The 16,744-nt window shown below is 33.1% G+C and overlaps 1 protein-coding gene across 1 annotated transcript in view; it reads left to right on the forward strand.

Annotated features, from left to right (window-relative positions):
* Positions 1-16,744, forward strand: part of AP3B1 (adaptor related protein complex 3 subunit beta 1) — a 246,442-nt gene that overhangs the window by 75,708 nt on the left and 153,990 nt on the right. Inside the window, exon 7 of the mRNA XM_057740597.1 lies at positions 3,453-3,635. Within this exon, the coding sequence (XP_057596580.1) occupies positions 3,453-3,635 (183 nt within the window). The remainder of the gene's footprint in view (positions 1-3,452; positions 3,636-16,744) is intronic.

Here is a 16,744-nt window from a genome sequence, read left to right on the forward strand (position 1 = left end):
ATGGTAATGTAACTTAGAGGAACATTTTAGAGTTACTTAGATAACTGTTGTCTGAAGGTATCTGTAAAATTTAAAAGATATAATAGAAGCTTACAATTTCAGTGTAATTAAAAGGGAACATTTTGTTTATCCTTGATCATACCCAGTCAACTGTTATAGGTTTTTTAATGTAATTTCTTCATTGTATATTCCTAGATTTACCGATTTCATCATGTTTTCTCTATTACCATATCCTAAACACTTTTCTTCTTTACTGAAAACCTTTTCTAATGTTCAAGTATAAATTCCTTTTTAAAATTTATAACACTTTCTCTTGTTTTTCTTTAAAATGTAGAAATTCATATTTGTTGAGCAATTAAGCTTTGTAGTGAACCTTCTAATTTTGAACAGCTCAAAAGTAGGATGGTATTTATTTCCTTTTCCTTTCAGGTTAATTTTAAAGAAATCCTTTTGTAGCGTTTAACTTTCTAATAGAAAACACAGTTTCTTAGGAAAACAAATTAGGTCAGTGCCTACTGAAAATCTGAGTTGTTTATTTATTATTTTTCTGATGACAAAGTTCCTTCTTAATTTAGCTGCAAAACGATGTTTAATGAATATATTGGTAGTTCATAGCTAAGCTGTGGGGGTAAGACACCATTTTATAAGTTATTGATTTAATGTTGGTAAAAGCTTCACTGTTGTGGGCAAAAAATACACCTTTGAGTTTGTGCAGATGTTTTATTGTGATAGATCTATTATCCAGCTATTAGAAGATAAATGACTGATCTTTCCCATTTTCCATGCCTCAAGAAAATTGAAATAAGAAGGGGAATATCATTTGGGCTGTATGATTAGGGCAGGTTGGATGGCCATTAATTTAAGAGAAGAAAATCTTGGCAGCATTGGCCAACTTATACCATATTATCAATCAAACCTTGATGCACTTCTTGTGATGACCCAGCACTCTCAGGTTTTTGCAACGTTAATTAGAATTCATGACAAAATAGATGCAAGGAAACGTTTTGTACCCTTTGTAATTTTATAGAAAATTTATTGTTATTAGAGGAACCATTTGCTTAGTGTGATTTTTTTCATTACCAGCTTGTCAACTAGCATAGATAATCTGGAGAAAATATGAACTCCATAGATGGAGTGTCACTTTTGTTGATGGTTCACGTAGTTTACCTTGGAGCACAGCTAATGGCTGAAGTTCATAGCAACAGCACAGAAAAACGTGGCAACCAAGGGAAGATAAATGAACCATGTTTATTGCTTTAATATAAAAAATACATAAATGGAAAACTGCATTTGAATTTGATGAGCTCATTGCTGGTTTTGTTGGAGTGATTTATTTTTCCCCTTATATAAAAAGCTACTGTTGACACAGTGAGATGGAAATTAACTGTTTATTTTTAGGAAACCAATATTTTTGGTTTTCAAATCTGAGTAGATCATTTTATTTTAATTCTGGGGGTTTTATAGAATATTGGATATTCAGTATACCAGAATTATCAGTTCTGGCAGTGTTTAGGCTAGGGGTCGGTTGTTAAAACCATATAATGAAACATCTAATAAAATCGTCACTTTTATTTTGTAAAGGTTCTTTTCTTTATATTCTTCCTAATTGTTTTTGTGTTTCTATAAACTTTATCTGTACTTAAGTAATTAATTATTTTCTTTCCATTTTTATGTTATTTGTTAATACTTTAGAACTATTTTGTACATGTAACTCTTGATAAATTTAGTACCATGTGGAAACTGATTTTCCTTTTGTTTGGTGTCTAAACATATTTGAAGAAAATAATCTCTAGGTTTAGGCAAAATAACTTGATTTTACATAGTATTCCTTAAATTGAAACTTTGTTGAATTCCCATTTCATTTTCATAGATTATTTTATTCTAAGTGGTATTGTTTATTTTTGTACTTTAACAACCTTGCCTATTAAAAATATCTTAATATAAGATTGACATATATAAATATAAATGTATTTCACAAATACCATGTTATTCTGTAGTTTTATGTCATAAACTTAGTTGTTTTAAGAGATTTTTAAATGATAATTCTAATCTTTTAGAATTATGCTTATGACTGTAATTTGTGAAGAGTGATTTGTGCAGAAGACATCAAAATGTGGAATTGAAAACACAAACATGACTTCCTTTCCATATCAGTAGCAAATAGAAAATTATACATATAATACATTTTTATTTAGTTCACACAAATAATCAATTCTTTGCTTTTTCGATTGAGGTGCATACATGCTGGGACCAGCAGGCACCAGTACATGGGCAGGGCTGGAGTCAATAAATGCAGCTTCACGTTTATACTGATTGGTAATTCATAAAATCCCCACAGGACTGGAAGCTTGTTTAGCATAATAGCAAGTCTATATTCTGAGCTGTTTTCTTTCAATTGTATTGTTGGTTGCATATTAATAAACTAAATGTCAGCCAAGTAGAGGGACAAACACTAAAAATATGAATATCATTGTATCTAATATTTTTCAAAAAGTGTCATTTCAGTAACTTATATTTCTATTTAATTGCTTATTTTAAGACATTGGGGAAATTTTAGATACGAAAATGAAGATCCCTAGTGTTCAGAAAGAATATGATTTTAATTTATTTTTTCAAAACCGTATTATATTGTTGGCTAACTGCAGACATATCAGTGGTACATATATAGAGATATTTGTATATTATATATTCTGCTTAGCTTGTATCTTTATACCAAAGAAATCTTAATTTCACCACTTTGCAAAAACATGACAATTCCAGAAACAGCATTTATGTTTTATTAACTGGTTTTGGAGAAGAGCTACCTTTTATTGGTTATATGTTATTTCAACTTACACACATTATTATAAAAGTAATGATAATGTTCTAAAATTTTAGCCAGTATTTTTTCCTTGTAAGTAAATTATATTGGTAAAAATTAACAGGTTGATTAAAATACATAAGATTTGAAAGTGTTTTTGTACTAAAGACATTTATGAGTTCCTCACATGTTTTAAGATAAGTTCATTGTGGAATTGTTGTCATTCTCATCTTAAACTGACATAATATGATCCTTGTTATTGTACTAAATAATGAATCTTTAGATTAGAGTTTAAATAAGCTTTAAAAGTGAAACCTGCATGATTAATGTCTAATCCATATATAAACAATTTATTGGAATTTAACCTAATGAAATAAAAAAATATAATTTCTAATACTAATACTTCTAATTCTAATACTTTAGAAAAGTATTAGTTTTTCAGACATGTTACAGCTATCAAGGTTAGTTTTTGAGGGAGTGGCTCTTCAAAATTTATTTGTTATTTAAAAACATTTTATTAATCAGATGACTGAATACTTTAAATACTGATTGCCAGTAACACTGATTGCATCTCTGTAATAGGCATTACAGAGTGAAATCTTTGATGGGAGGAAAACATTTTTTAATGAGTTACTATTTCTTTCTTTTCTAGTTGGTGGCTGGCAGTGTTGTCATGGCTTTTGAAGAAGTATGCCCTGATAGAATAGATCTCATTCACAAGAATTACCGCAAGCTATGTAATTTGCTCGTTGATGTAGAAGAGTGGGGGCAGGTTGTCATAATCCACATGCTAACTCGATATGCTCGTACACAGTTTGTCAGTCCTTGGAAAGAGGTAAGTATTGAATAATCTTACACTTAAAAAGTATACTGAGAAAATGGGTGAGTTTTTAAAAATGTGTACAGAAAATTAAGAGTAGAAAAATATAGAAATCTGCCTGTTTCTATGCAGAAGGAGGACTAATTTTTCTCATGTTCTTTTGGAAAGCAGGAAACCAATATAAATGCAAGGATAATTGTTTGTTGTTTTGGCACTGATTGGTGCATGTTTAACGGCATCGTGTATAAACTTTTAGTATGAGGCCTGGCAAGAGGCCCTTATTAGGAGCAACAGCGTGATACAGTGTTTGTACTGACATTGCCAAATCATGGATTTTTTGGGTTTATTAGTTAGTTTCACACCTTTGAGACCCAGCTGTTCCAGGTACTCACTTGTAAAAGTTGGTAATGTGATTCTAACATATGTGAATTTATATCTAAGATAATTTCTAACCTTTACAGGTAAATTATTGTTGAACTTTTAAACTACTTTTTCCTAGTTTTATATTTCTAAAATATGTTTGTTTTACTTTTTTTTTTCACTTAAACTGATAGAATTTTAGTAAAATTAATGATTAAGTATACCTTACAGTGAAGTTATTTTTCTTTGTGCACGTTAACATTAGAAGCATACCTTATTCTTTTCATTATATTAACAGTTTTGAAAACTTTATTACGTAGTTTGCAGTAGAGATCTCTCAGTGTAGATATAAAATTTAAGTGTAAGCTTTAACTTGTTTAAAGAAATCATTAATTATTACAAGAATAGCACTCTCATTCATTCTAATCTTGCGATATTTCTTTTTTGGCTTTTTAAAAAGTGGTCTTATAGATTTTAAAAACAGTATAGAAAATAAAAGACCAGATTTCTCCCAATTATATCATAGTGGTTTTTATACGAACTTAAGAATAGGCTTTGATTTTAGTGTTGAGTACTAATTGCTTTTGTTAATTAGAGATATTAAAGCGAGAGAAAAATGTTTGGAAAATTAAAAAATGTCCATAATTCTTGCTTTAGGTGATGTGTCAAGTTTTCAGATATTTGAGGAGTTTAAATGTTTAAAATATTCATCAATGTTTTGCATTTGCTAAGTATTGTTAGTATTAAAAAGTATTTAAAATTTTTAAAATGTATCTTTATCCAGAAGGCTATTTGTAATATTGACTCTATCTTATTTTTAATATTTAAAAAGTGATTGGGTTATTCTACTTTAAATTCAAAGTATATTTTAAACTCTTCATATGTAAAATTCTAACGCCACGTAGGGCTCTTAGGTTGGTGAAATTTTATCATTGAACAAAGTAAACTTTTTTTTTTTAATTTTATTTATTTATTTATTATTTTTTGGGGGGTACACCAAGTTCAATCAACTGTTTTTATACACATAGAACAAAGTAAACTTTTGATGGCACTTTTGCTGAATTAAGCAACATGTCCATGCTGCAAGTGTCTTGACCCTTTCTTGTCAGTGGTAACTTTGAAGAGAGATTTTTATTGCTAATAACTGTCTGTTTGATTTAAACCAGTTCCTTTCCAGAATGCTATTCATATATACATTTTTTCCTGTTGTGTAAGATTATAGGTAATTTTACCTTATCTAGCCACTGTCACTATTTAAAATTTTTAATTTTACTTTCCTGTCATCTTCAAATCACTTTCAGTAGCTGTAAGTAAGTGATCCCTGCTTTATCATTATGTACAAACTAGAGTTTAAAAAATGTATTTTCCTTACCTTATCTTCTAAAAGTAGACTTTAAAATCTCTGTTTTTGTACTTTGTGTTTCTGTTTCTTGAATTTTATTTCATCTTATTTTAGATAAAATTAGTTTTTAAAGCTATTCACAAAGCAGGAAAGCTAAATTCTACACTACCATATACATTTATTCTTTTGACAGATAATTTTAAAAATTGGTACTGTAATACATTCTTTGTGTTTTCACATGTAACTCTGTAAACATTAATTTTTACAAACATGAGATGATGTCTGATCATTGTCCCGGGTGCACTGAAATTGGGCTAAATCATTTCTTATCTCTGCCACTTATTTACAATCTGACCTTGGCGTTATTCTAAATTACGTGGTTAGTAGACTAATTTTGTGATTTCCAAGTGTGCAGCTCTGTCGTCAGGAAGCTAGCACTGCCGCAGGAGCAACCATGGGGGGCAGTGGCGCTCTCGACTGTGCAGCTCTCAGGGATCTTGCCACCATTCCAAATACAGCATCTTCACCTTTCCTTGCCTTTCGCAGGCAGCTTTGCGTATGATTTCCCTTTGAGAGAGACTCCTTTGCTTAAGGAAGGAAAAAAAGAGAAAACCACTTAAATAGAACATTTGTAAGGGTGTAGCTAACTATATTCATATGTATTTTTTTTAATTATAGAAGCAGTTCAAGCACGTGGTGAAATAAAAAATAAATCTTCCTTCTCATAACTTTTTTTTAAAATTTTATTTATTTATTATTTTTTTGGGGGTACACCAAGTTCAATCCTCTGTTTCTATACACATATCCCCGTATTGCCTCCCTCCCTCGACTACCCCCCCCCACCCCGGGTCCCTCCCACCCTCCCCGTCCCAGTCCTCTAAGGCATCTTCCATCCTTGAGTTGAACTCCCTTTGTTAAACAACAACTTCCCACTGGCTATCTATTTTACAGTTGGTAGTATATATATGTCTGTGCTACTCTCTCGCTTCGCCCCCCGCCCCCTCCCAAACCTCGAGTTCTCCAGTCCATTCTCTGCATCTGCGTCCTTGTTCTTGTCACTGAGTTCATCAGTACCATTTTTAGATTCCGTATATGTGAGTTAGCATACAATATTTGTCTTTCTCTTTCTGACTTACTTCACTCTTTATGACAGACTGTAGGTCTGTCCACCTCATGACATATAGCTCCATCTCATCTCTTTTTATAGCTGAGTTTCCATTGTATATATATGCCACATCTTCTTTATCCATTCATTTGTTGATGGGCATTTAGGTTGCTTCCATGTCCTGGCTATTGTAAATAGTGCTGCAATAAACATTATGGTACAAGTTTCTTTTGGGATTATGGTTTTCTTTGGGTATATGCCCAGAAGTGGGATTACTGGATCATATGGTAGTTCTATTTGTAGTTTTTTAAGGACTCATAACTCTTGGTTGAACCCTTAGAGGCAATTACTGGCAGCCACTGGATTTGACTTGTTTTGGTGGTTATAAATTTTACTTTGAATAATACATTTCACTTTATTGATTTAAAATGATATCAGCTGACTTCAAAATAATCAGAATAACAGACTTGTGTCTCTTTGTATACATATGTGTTCAGTACCAATGGGAAAGATTTGAAAGGGTCATCCTTTATTGTAGTGTTAGAGGGGATTGTCAAAGATGTAAGCCTTTTAGTATATTTTATAAAATGAAAGTTCACGTGGATTATAATTTAGACCATGTCCATGTTCACTCTTTCAGTTAACCCATCTCAGAATTTCTCTGTGGCTAGCTGTAATTCTGTTTTACTGAGAAACTTTTGAATGAGCAATCCAGCCAGCTATAGTCTTGGGGACTTTTTGGCCTAGACTTTAAGTTGCATCTGACTTTTTAGGACTATGCAGGGTGATTTCAACTTTAGAAATTGGCAAACTGAATCATAAAGCAAAGTTTGACCATACCTGGAAGAAACTGAGAAGTATTTTGGCATTTATATCTGCTTTCATTTTTCACTTTTCATGTTGTAAAAAGCATACCATGGAGTAAAGAACCGTTGAAGTATTATAGAATAGAAAGACAAATTGGAGCAGTACTCTAGCAGAGTTAGTGCTGAGTTGTTAATATCCTTTTATGTCTCTTAATCATCTACTCTTGAATGTGTTTTTTCACAGAATTAGTGGAATAGGAGGGTGTTCATTCTAGCATCCCATCTCTTTTTACGTAAGGCAGAAGTCACATGCATAAATGCTGTGTAAACACCATTTTATGATATATAGTCATTTATGTTGAAGTGAAAGGATTTACAAGTGAGAAACCTCACTAAAATAATACATTGACTTAACAGTTACCTAAAATAATAAAAACCAAATTCATTAAAATCAAGAGGTTTCCCTTCTAAGTACTAGGAAAACGTGAAGAGTAATATCATGATGCTTATTATTTAGCAAATTATTATTTTGGTGTATTTTCTGTTTTTTTTTTTTTTTTGAGATAGGGCAATGGGAGTTATTATACCCATTTTAAAGGTGATGAGGCTGAGGTGTATAGATTTTAATTACCCACCTAAGATAATATTGCTTATAAAAGGTGGAGCCAGAAATATAAACAGAATAATCCAATCCCTAGGTCAGCATTCTTTCCTTTATATCTATTCACTCGTGACTTTTAAATTAAAATATATTTTTGCTCACTTTAATAAGTTTCTGAGTGTTTGCTTATCGTGTTCTAGTCAAAGCTAATTTTGAAGGCCCCTCCTCGATCCTTAGTGCTGACACTGCAGTTAGCTAACAACCATAATTAAATTTGCTTTAAAAAGAGAAAAATTACGTTTCTTATTGAATTCTTTAAAACACCTGTTTGTGTTCATATGCTTGAAGGGTAGCAAAATTGTTTTTTTCTTTTGAGGAATTGAAAATTACTAGAAGTACTTTTTGAGATGAGCTGATGTACATGCTTTTGTCAGTAAGTCCTCAAATGAACACATCATATACAAACAGGCTTCTTCAGGGGCAGAAGCAATTTTTAATTTAGTTTATTTGCATCATTATAGATCAGTATTTAGGCTGTTTATATGTAAATGTATGATTTGAGGAACAATTAAGTGTTGACAAAGTAAATTGCAGTCATATCAATTGCAGTGCATTTTCCATAATTTTTCTAACTGACATCTTTGATGATAAATAGTGGATGCCAAGTCAAAGCCGATTATACAGTGCACTAGGAATTCATGGGGCTGTCAGGGAGAAGACCGATTGACTTTAAATTTACATATTAATGAGAAGATTTGTTAAGAGGGTGCTTGACTATAGAAAATAACAGCATATTTATAGGGCACGACATTTTATAAATACAGCTGATGCAGGAAAATGGAAATTAAACCTTTTAGGTTAATAAATTCAAGAGACTGCTAAAATGCATATTTGCATTTTTATTTTCTTAAATTTACCTTACTCTTTGCAGTCAAAGTGGCTTGTTTTTTTGTTTGTTTGTTTGTTTTTTGTTTTTATTCTAGGTCAACTTTGTATAATTTTCAAGGATATAAAATTACTTGTGTCTTTTTGTATCATTCAAGCCTATTGTAGGAGAATACTTGAAGCATAAATGTAAATCTCTAAGACTAAAGTTGCTTTTGTAGAAGTAATAGATTTTTTAAAATAAATATTATAAAACACCAAGTAAATTTTAAGAGTGATTTAAAAAAACATTAGTGGCGTTAATTATAAACTGAGGTAAAACACTTGTCATTGGGCCTGACAGGAATGTCTTTCATTTTATGAATTTAAAGTTGAACTTTCTCTAGGAGATGATGGTTTTGCAAGAATTATCAAAATATTTTACTTAACTAATATAGAATTTAAAATTCTGTATGTTCACAGTTACATTTTAGCATATGAATCTGGGTAATAAAATTCTGGTGGGTGTATGTTATGCCATTTTGAAATTCAAAGTGATGATTTTACTTTTCTTCCTCTCACTATATCTGTACTTCAATTTTAAAAACTTATATAGGTGTAAGAAAGTTCCAAGTTTACAGTTTTGTTTAAAGTATTCTTAAGTTTTTTAAGCTTTTCAAGGGTAGCTATAAAATAAGAACTCATCAGAACACAAAATTCATATGCATAGTTCTTGATTAGCAATTTTCTGCAAATACAGAGGTATTTTGGACATAAACTCAAAACCCCACATCCAGGTCCTGTTTTAGAAGACCCAAGTGTTAGAGAGTATTTTTTATTTTTAAAATTTTCTTTACAGGTTAATTGTCTTTGTAAAATAAATTTTGTACTTTATCTTACTAATGGGCTGTTTTGAATCTTACTTGCTGTGGAATTTTTACTTACTTGCTGTGGAATTTTTAAAATAGGGAAGAGTTGTGGTAGAATTCGTGCTTTACATTGCAAATAATAAAGTTTTTTGCTCACTGTTTCAGGAAACTGTTGAAGGAAGGGTTCAGTGTGCAGTTTAATGGGAAACTGTGGACCTTGTGCTGATATTGAAATGAGATCTCTGCTCCCTCCATTGGTTATGGAGCACTTATCTTAAAGATTATTCTTTTTTTGTTGTTTTGTATTTGATTGGGTTTTTTAAACTTACATAGTTTCTTTTCTAAAGAAACATTTAAAATTTTATTCAAGTAACATGTATGTGGTTAAAAGAAAGAAGTTAAATAATGCAAGGCTTATAAGAAACAACATTTTCTTATCCCACCTTTCCCCATGCCTGAATTAGGTAACTCAGATTCTTTTAGGCTTTTGTGTATGTGCGTGCATTTAACTTTCTCCATTTCTAAGTAATATACATATATTGCTGTTTCTTGATTTATCAATTTTTGACATTATGTATTGACTTCCAATTATAGAGATGGAGGATTTGGCATACTTCTGTTGTATCAGCATATGCTTCCACTTTCCCTGTTCCATGTTTGCAATATAATTGTATTACAATTTTTCAACCAGTGTTTATTGTTCATTTAATTATAACTTTATGAATATTATTTATGCTGTATAACAACATTTTCATCTCCTTTCTTGTGGAACTTTAAGTTCTTCCTGGAATCAAAAATTGCCTCCTTTTTAATTTGCCTAGTTTATCATGTCACTATTACAGAGCACTCCAAATTCGCCATCAGAAAATTAAATCCTCTCCAAATATTATTTTACATGCAGTTGTTGAGATACTACTTGTTGCCTACCTAATGTCAATTCTCCAACTCCACTTTTTAAATAACAGAATCCTGATTTTTGTCCAGAGTAGTGATATGTCTGGTTAAAAATAACCAACTTCCTCAGACTCCCTTGGAGTCAGAAATGGCTATATGACCAAGTTGTAGAAGTTGAGATAGTTGTGGAAATATTCTGGCTGAGAGTCTAGGAAAGCTATTATTTTTCTGACAGACTTACTTGACATATATATTTTAGCCTTTGCCTTTTTTCATTGTTTCTTCTTGGGATGTATGTGTGATGATTAGAGGTACGGCAGCCATTTTGCAGGCATGAAGATGAAGCCACACTCTGAAAGTGGATGGTACTGAAAAAAAAAATGTTCTCCTTATGAATAACTTGATATTTCTGTTATATATTTCTGAATACAGTCCTAATTATTACTGTTGTCATATATCCAGTATTTCAGTAACTTCATACTCTTCTAGGAGACATTCTCCTGGAGGCTTTACACCTCCTGTTCTAATCTGATTACTTGCTAGGCTTGCTACATAGCTGTTGTTCTGGAACTTAATTTCTTCTCTCTTCTGTGTTAAATACTCTCTTTCTTAGGCCTTCCTCTCCCTAGTGTCTTCTTTTTTGGTCTTCCTGGATGGAGCACATCTTCCAGTACCTCTTAAGAGTGCGTAGATGAGAGATAAAATTTTGAGACTTTGCAGTGGCACTCTCACACTTGATATTTTGCCTGGACTCTTTAATCAGTCTTCTCTTAGGTCTTATATGTTTGAAATGTCTTGCTGTTTTTATACTTGACTTCTTGGCTGGATATAATATTGTTGGGTCACACCTTTTGAGAGGTCTGTAGCCACAGATTTTTCTTTTCTGCAGGTAACTTGATTTTTTTGTTTGTATCCTCAGAAATCTGATTTTTTACTTGTTTATTTTTTCTTAAAATGTTTTGAAGATTAGCAAGGTTGCCTCTCAACGTGGGTCATTCTGTATGCTCTGTATATTCACATATGTTCTGTATATTCACTTCTTCCCTTATTTTAGGGAATTGTCTTTTATGTTTGAATTTTTTTAATTTGATGTTCAAACTTTTTTCTCACTCCATTTGTCAATCATATGCTTCAGGAATACCAATTATTCTATTTTATAATCTTTGTCTACTGTGTCTGTCACCTCTTTAAAAATTTGTTTTAATGTTTGTCTTTTTATTTGCATTTGTATTATCTCCAGTCCTTTTTTTGTCAGTGATTTGATTTTCAGAGATCTAATCTGTTATAATTTTTATTTAATTTGGTAATGATATTGCTTTCATCTTTTTTCTTTACTCAGGTTTCTGTCTTATATTTCCTTTGTTCTATGGTTTGAACATGTGGGGTTTTTTGAGTTCATGTTCTTAGTAACTTGCTGGAGAATTTCTTTTGATATATGGAGGATTTTTTTCCAGAATGATTTCTTTGCCTTTTGCATGTTTTTTTTTTTTTTTTTGTGCTGTGAATATATTGCACAGTTATTATGCTTTTTTCATATTGCAACTACTTGGGAAGTGTTGGCACAGACATTTATTTGTTCTGATATAGTGTGACTTCTTAATTCTGTCCACCACATCTGAAGACAGTTTTTTCTTCTTCTCACTTTCAGCCTGATTGTGGGTATTTTATGCCTTCCTCTTTTGTTTTAGTAATCTTAGGGCATTTTGGGAAAGGAGTGATTTGTGGAATAGTAAATTCAGTCTCAGCAGAGATTGATGCCGTTTTTAGAATACTTGAGCACTTCTTTTGGAATTTTCTTAAATGTCCTATGCTAGCATTGATGCCACCTAGTATATTCCTATAGAGAAATTTTCTTGACCTTTAAATTGTTCTTATTTATTCATTGTTTGACCCAAGAACTCTGCTGTCCAGTATGGTTGGTAGTTGCTAGCCACATGTGGCTATTTAAATTTAAATTAACTGGGACTTCCTAGGTGGTGCAGAGGTTAAGAATCCCCCTGCCAATGCAGGGAACACAGCTTCGATCCCTGCCCCAGGAAGATACCACATGTCGCGGAGCAGCTAAGCCCATGTGCCACAACTATTGAGCCTGTGCTCTAGAGCCCATGTGCCATAACTGTTGAGCCCATGTGCCACAACTACTGAAGCCCATGTGCCTAGAGCCCGTGCTCCACAACAAGAGAAGCCACTGCAATGAGGAGCCCACACACCACAATGAAGTGTAGCCCCACTCTCTGCAACTAGAGAAAGCCTGTGTACAGCAATGAAGACCCAACACAGCCAATAAAAAAATTAAAGATAAATAAATTTATTTAAAAAATTTTAAAGTAACAAGTTGAAAATCACTTCCTCAGTTGCACTGACCCCCCAAGTATTCAGTAGTCACTGTGAGACTAGTGCCTACTGTATTGTATAGTGTGATATAAAATGTTACATTTATTACAGAAGTTTCTATTGGACAGTGTTGTCCCAGAGTCCTCACTTCTTTCATAGAGAGCCAGGCTTGTTGTTTACTTTCCCGTCTGCTTCTCTTCACCACCTGTTTCTACTGCCAACCTCCCTCACCACCCCACCCCACCCCCGGTAGAACAAAAAGATAAGAATAACCCCTCAGTTGTCTTCTATCTAGTAGACAAGGGTTATTCATGGACAGTCTCAAGAAGTGAGGAATATGTTTTTCTAGAGTCTTCTCTTTTTTAAAAAATTTGTGCCTTTCGATTGTGACCCTTTTTCTACTGACTTATTTTTGCTAGTTTTATTTTCCTCATGTTATTTATATTGGGGAAAGAAATTCTCTTTTCTGTCTTTTTCTCACCATATTTACCTAGCAGCTCCAAAATGTTCCCAGCATTAAAAGTATTTTGTGAATTTTAACGTGTACTAAATGAATTTTTGGAAGAGACTTAAAGCTTAAGAAGTTAAGAAATGTGATGTGTTCTGCTGCCCTCCTCTGATGTCTGCCCTTTTTCTACTGTGCTTTTCTCCGTGACATTCTGTCTTGGATATTTATATCATTGTGTTTTTCTCTTTGTTTCTTTATATTTTTCTCTGTGTTAGTCTTATTACTGTAGCATAAAGGAGTACATATGATTAATACTGAATTTATATTCTGACAAGTCAGTTATTTAATTTTTAATTTTGGAATTTTGCTGCTTAGTAGTTTTCTATATTCATCTCAGAAAGGATTATGATTTCATATAATCTAATAATGTGGTAATTTGGGACTTCCTTGGTGGCCCAGTGGTAGAGAATCTGCCTTCCAATGCAGGGGATGCGGGTTCGATCCCTGCTTGGGGAACTAAGCTCCCACATGCCGTGGGGCAGCTAAGCCTGTGTGCCACAACTACTGATCTTGGGCACCTTGACTAGAGAGCCTGCGTGCTGCAAGCTACAGAGCCCATGTGCCCTGGAGCCTGCACGCCACAACTAGCGAGAGAAACACCCGCATGCCAAAATTAGAAGCCTGCATGCCACAGTGAAGAGCCAGCATGCTGCAAGGAATATCCTGCATCCTGCAACTAAGACCCAACGCAGCCAAGAAAATAAATAAATACTTTAAAAAATAATAATAATTTGGTAATTTAAAACAGTCAATTTTATTCTGTTATTCATTTAGCTGTATATATACAGACTTTAAGTTTCTGGTACATATCTTAAAATTACTGCAGTCCTACTGGAAGTTACAAGCCTTCAGTAGATTCCAGAGTTTCAAAATGGTTACATCAGACAGATTCTGCTAGTGCATTGTTGTCTAGGTGGTATAGAGAATGTGGCAGACACTGTTGATTGTCTCCAACAGACAGCCCCTATTCAGAAAGGTCTTCTTCCTTGCAGACAGATCTTCTATAAGGATTGAGCACCCAGATGTCTTTGCAGAAGTCCTGTTGCTTCCCAGCCTAAACTGGTCTAGTTGATGTTAATCACATTCCCTTTGTAGGTGATGGGTTTAGGATGGGCATATAACACAGTTCTGGCTAATGTGAAGTAATGGGAAATATGAGGAAAGTGGGATGTGGAGGAGTATATGAGAAAGATTTACTTTCACATAAAAAGCATGAAGACATCTGACCTGTGGCTGAGATGTACTTCATGGACTTAACGGTTTCAGCTTCCACTGATGGAATAACTTGATCAGATTAACTCTCTGGGAAACGTTTTTGAAAACCAGCAGCCATAGGAACTGTAGGATGATCGAAAGTAGGCAAAACTAGAGAAAACTCTACACGTGAAGGACTGAAATTTCAAGGTATGAGTTTGCAGAGTTTTGCCTGAGAGCACTCCCCAATCCCGTATACTTACCTAGGTATTAGAGAACAGACTTCAAGGCTGGCAGAATACCTAAAAGGTTTGGGGGGAAATTCCAGAAGGGCATGGGAACCACAGGAAGGTGCACCCCTGGAAATGCATGTAAACACCATTCAAATCCTTGTCTGACCAACTCTACATGTGTGGGGAAGACTCCTTTGGGTCTAGCAAAAAAAAGCAGCAACTGGAAACTAAATGGAGATTTCATTTGCTCGTCGCATTAGGATACACAGAGCCTGGAGTTTGAAACCAGTAAAATGCCTGCTAAAACAAAGATTAATACACTTCAGAGGAATGCAACACAAGGAAGAATTGATAGTGTATGGTTGATACTATTCAGAATACAATTTGAAAAACATCAGCAGACCTGAGAAACAAAAAAATAACTAACGCCTAAGAGAAAAAGTAGGCAATAGAAAGATAATGAGGAAGAGGCAATTACCAGACAAATAATGCAGCTATTATATAGATAATATATATTATATATGGTAAAAATATTAAAAACCAACACAGTTGTGTTGAATGAATAAATGAGGAATCTTAACAGGAAAAAGATGCTGCTATAAGAAAAAACTAAATGGGAATTCTAGGGCTGAAAAATGTAATGATTAGATGAAAAATAAGTTAGATAGACTTAACAGCCAGGAGGAGGCTGTAAAAGCGTTAAGAAACCTGAAGATAGACTAATAGAAATTATTCATTCTGAAGAACAAACAGAAGAACAGTGAAGAAAAGTGAACAGTCTCAGAGCCTTGTGGAACAATATGAAACAGAATAAAATACTTGTAATTGAAGTCCCAAAATGAGAGAAAAGAGTGAATGGAATAGAAATAATACCTGAAGAAGTAAAAGCTTAAAAAATTTCAAGTTTAATTTAAGGGGGGAAAAAAACCAAGTGTACAAATCCAGGAAACACATCGAATTCCAAGGCAAAAAAAAAAAAAAGTCACATCACACCTATGTGCATCATCATCAAACTTCTGAAATCAAAGAGAAAGAGAAAACCTTAAAAGCAGATGGATATAAACAATGCATTATATACAGAGAAACAATGATTATGACTAACTTCTGATAAACAATGGAGTCTCGAAAACGGCATATGATCTTTAAATTGTTGAGAGAAAAATCTGTCAGCAAAGAATTCTGTATTGCACGAAACCATTCTTCAAAAATAAAGGTGGAATGAAGACATTTTCAGATGAACTAAGTTGAAAAATTCATAGGAGAGCTGTATTACAAGAGATACTGCCAGAAGTTTATGTTGAAGAGAAATGATAATAGATGGTAATTTATAACTATAGAAAGGAATAAAGAATGATAGAATTGATATATATGTCGGTAAATATTAAAAATTAAACTTTTTTCTCTTATTCTTTAACATAAAAATTGTGTAACACACAAAAGTTGTTACTTATATATACATCTATCTATTGCAATCTTTTTCGCAAAGATTGCACTTGCTTATGCTTGAAGTCTGAACTTTTCTGTACATACATGGAGCTATAACCTTGGCCTTCAGTGCCACAAGTCTTTGTGTGAACATAAAATGTTTTCATTTCTCTAGGAGTGGAATTACTGAGATGTAGAGTAAATATATGCCCTTCCTTTTCTCACCTCCAGTTCCTACTGTCCAGTTGCCACTCGTTCTAACTCTTTTAGCTTTATCTTCTAGTAGTTATCCTCATATTATTTTTAAAACAACTTGTTTATATATGTTTTTCTAGTGACTCAAAGGGCATTATTTAATTTAGATATATAAATATTTGGGGATTAATGAAGAAGAAACAATCCCTTTACAAAATTTTATATTTTATATGAAGAGTTTTCCATAACCTAGATTATTTGCTTTTTAAAATGTCATGTGGGCTTCCTAGGTGGCGCAGTGGTTAAGAATCCGCCTGCCAATGCAGAGGTGACGGGTTTGATCCCAGCTCCAGGAAGATCCCACATGCCGCGGAGCAACTAAGCTCGTGTGCCA

The sequence above is a fragment of the Hippopotamus amphibius genome, chromosome 1 (genome assembly GCF_030028045.1).
Source record: "Hippopotamus amphibius kiboko isolate mHipAmp2 chromosome 1, mHipAmp2.hap2, whole genome shotgun sequence".
Classification (NCBI taxonomy): Eukaryota; Metazoa; Chordata; class Mammalia; order Artiodactyla; family Hippopotamidae; genus Hippopotamus; species Hippopotamus amphibius.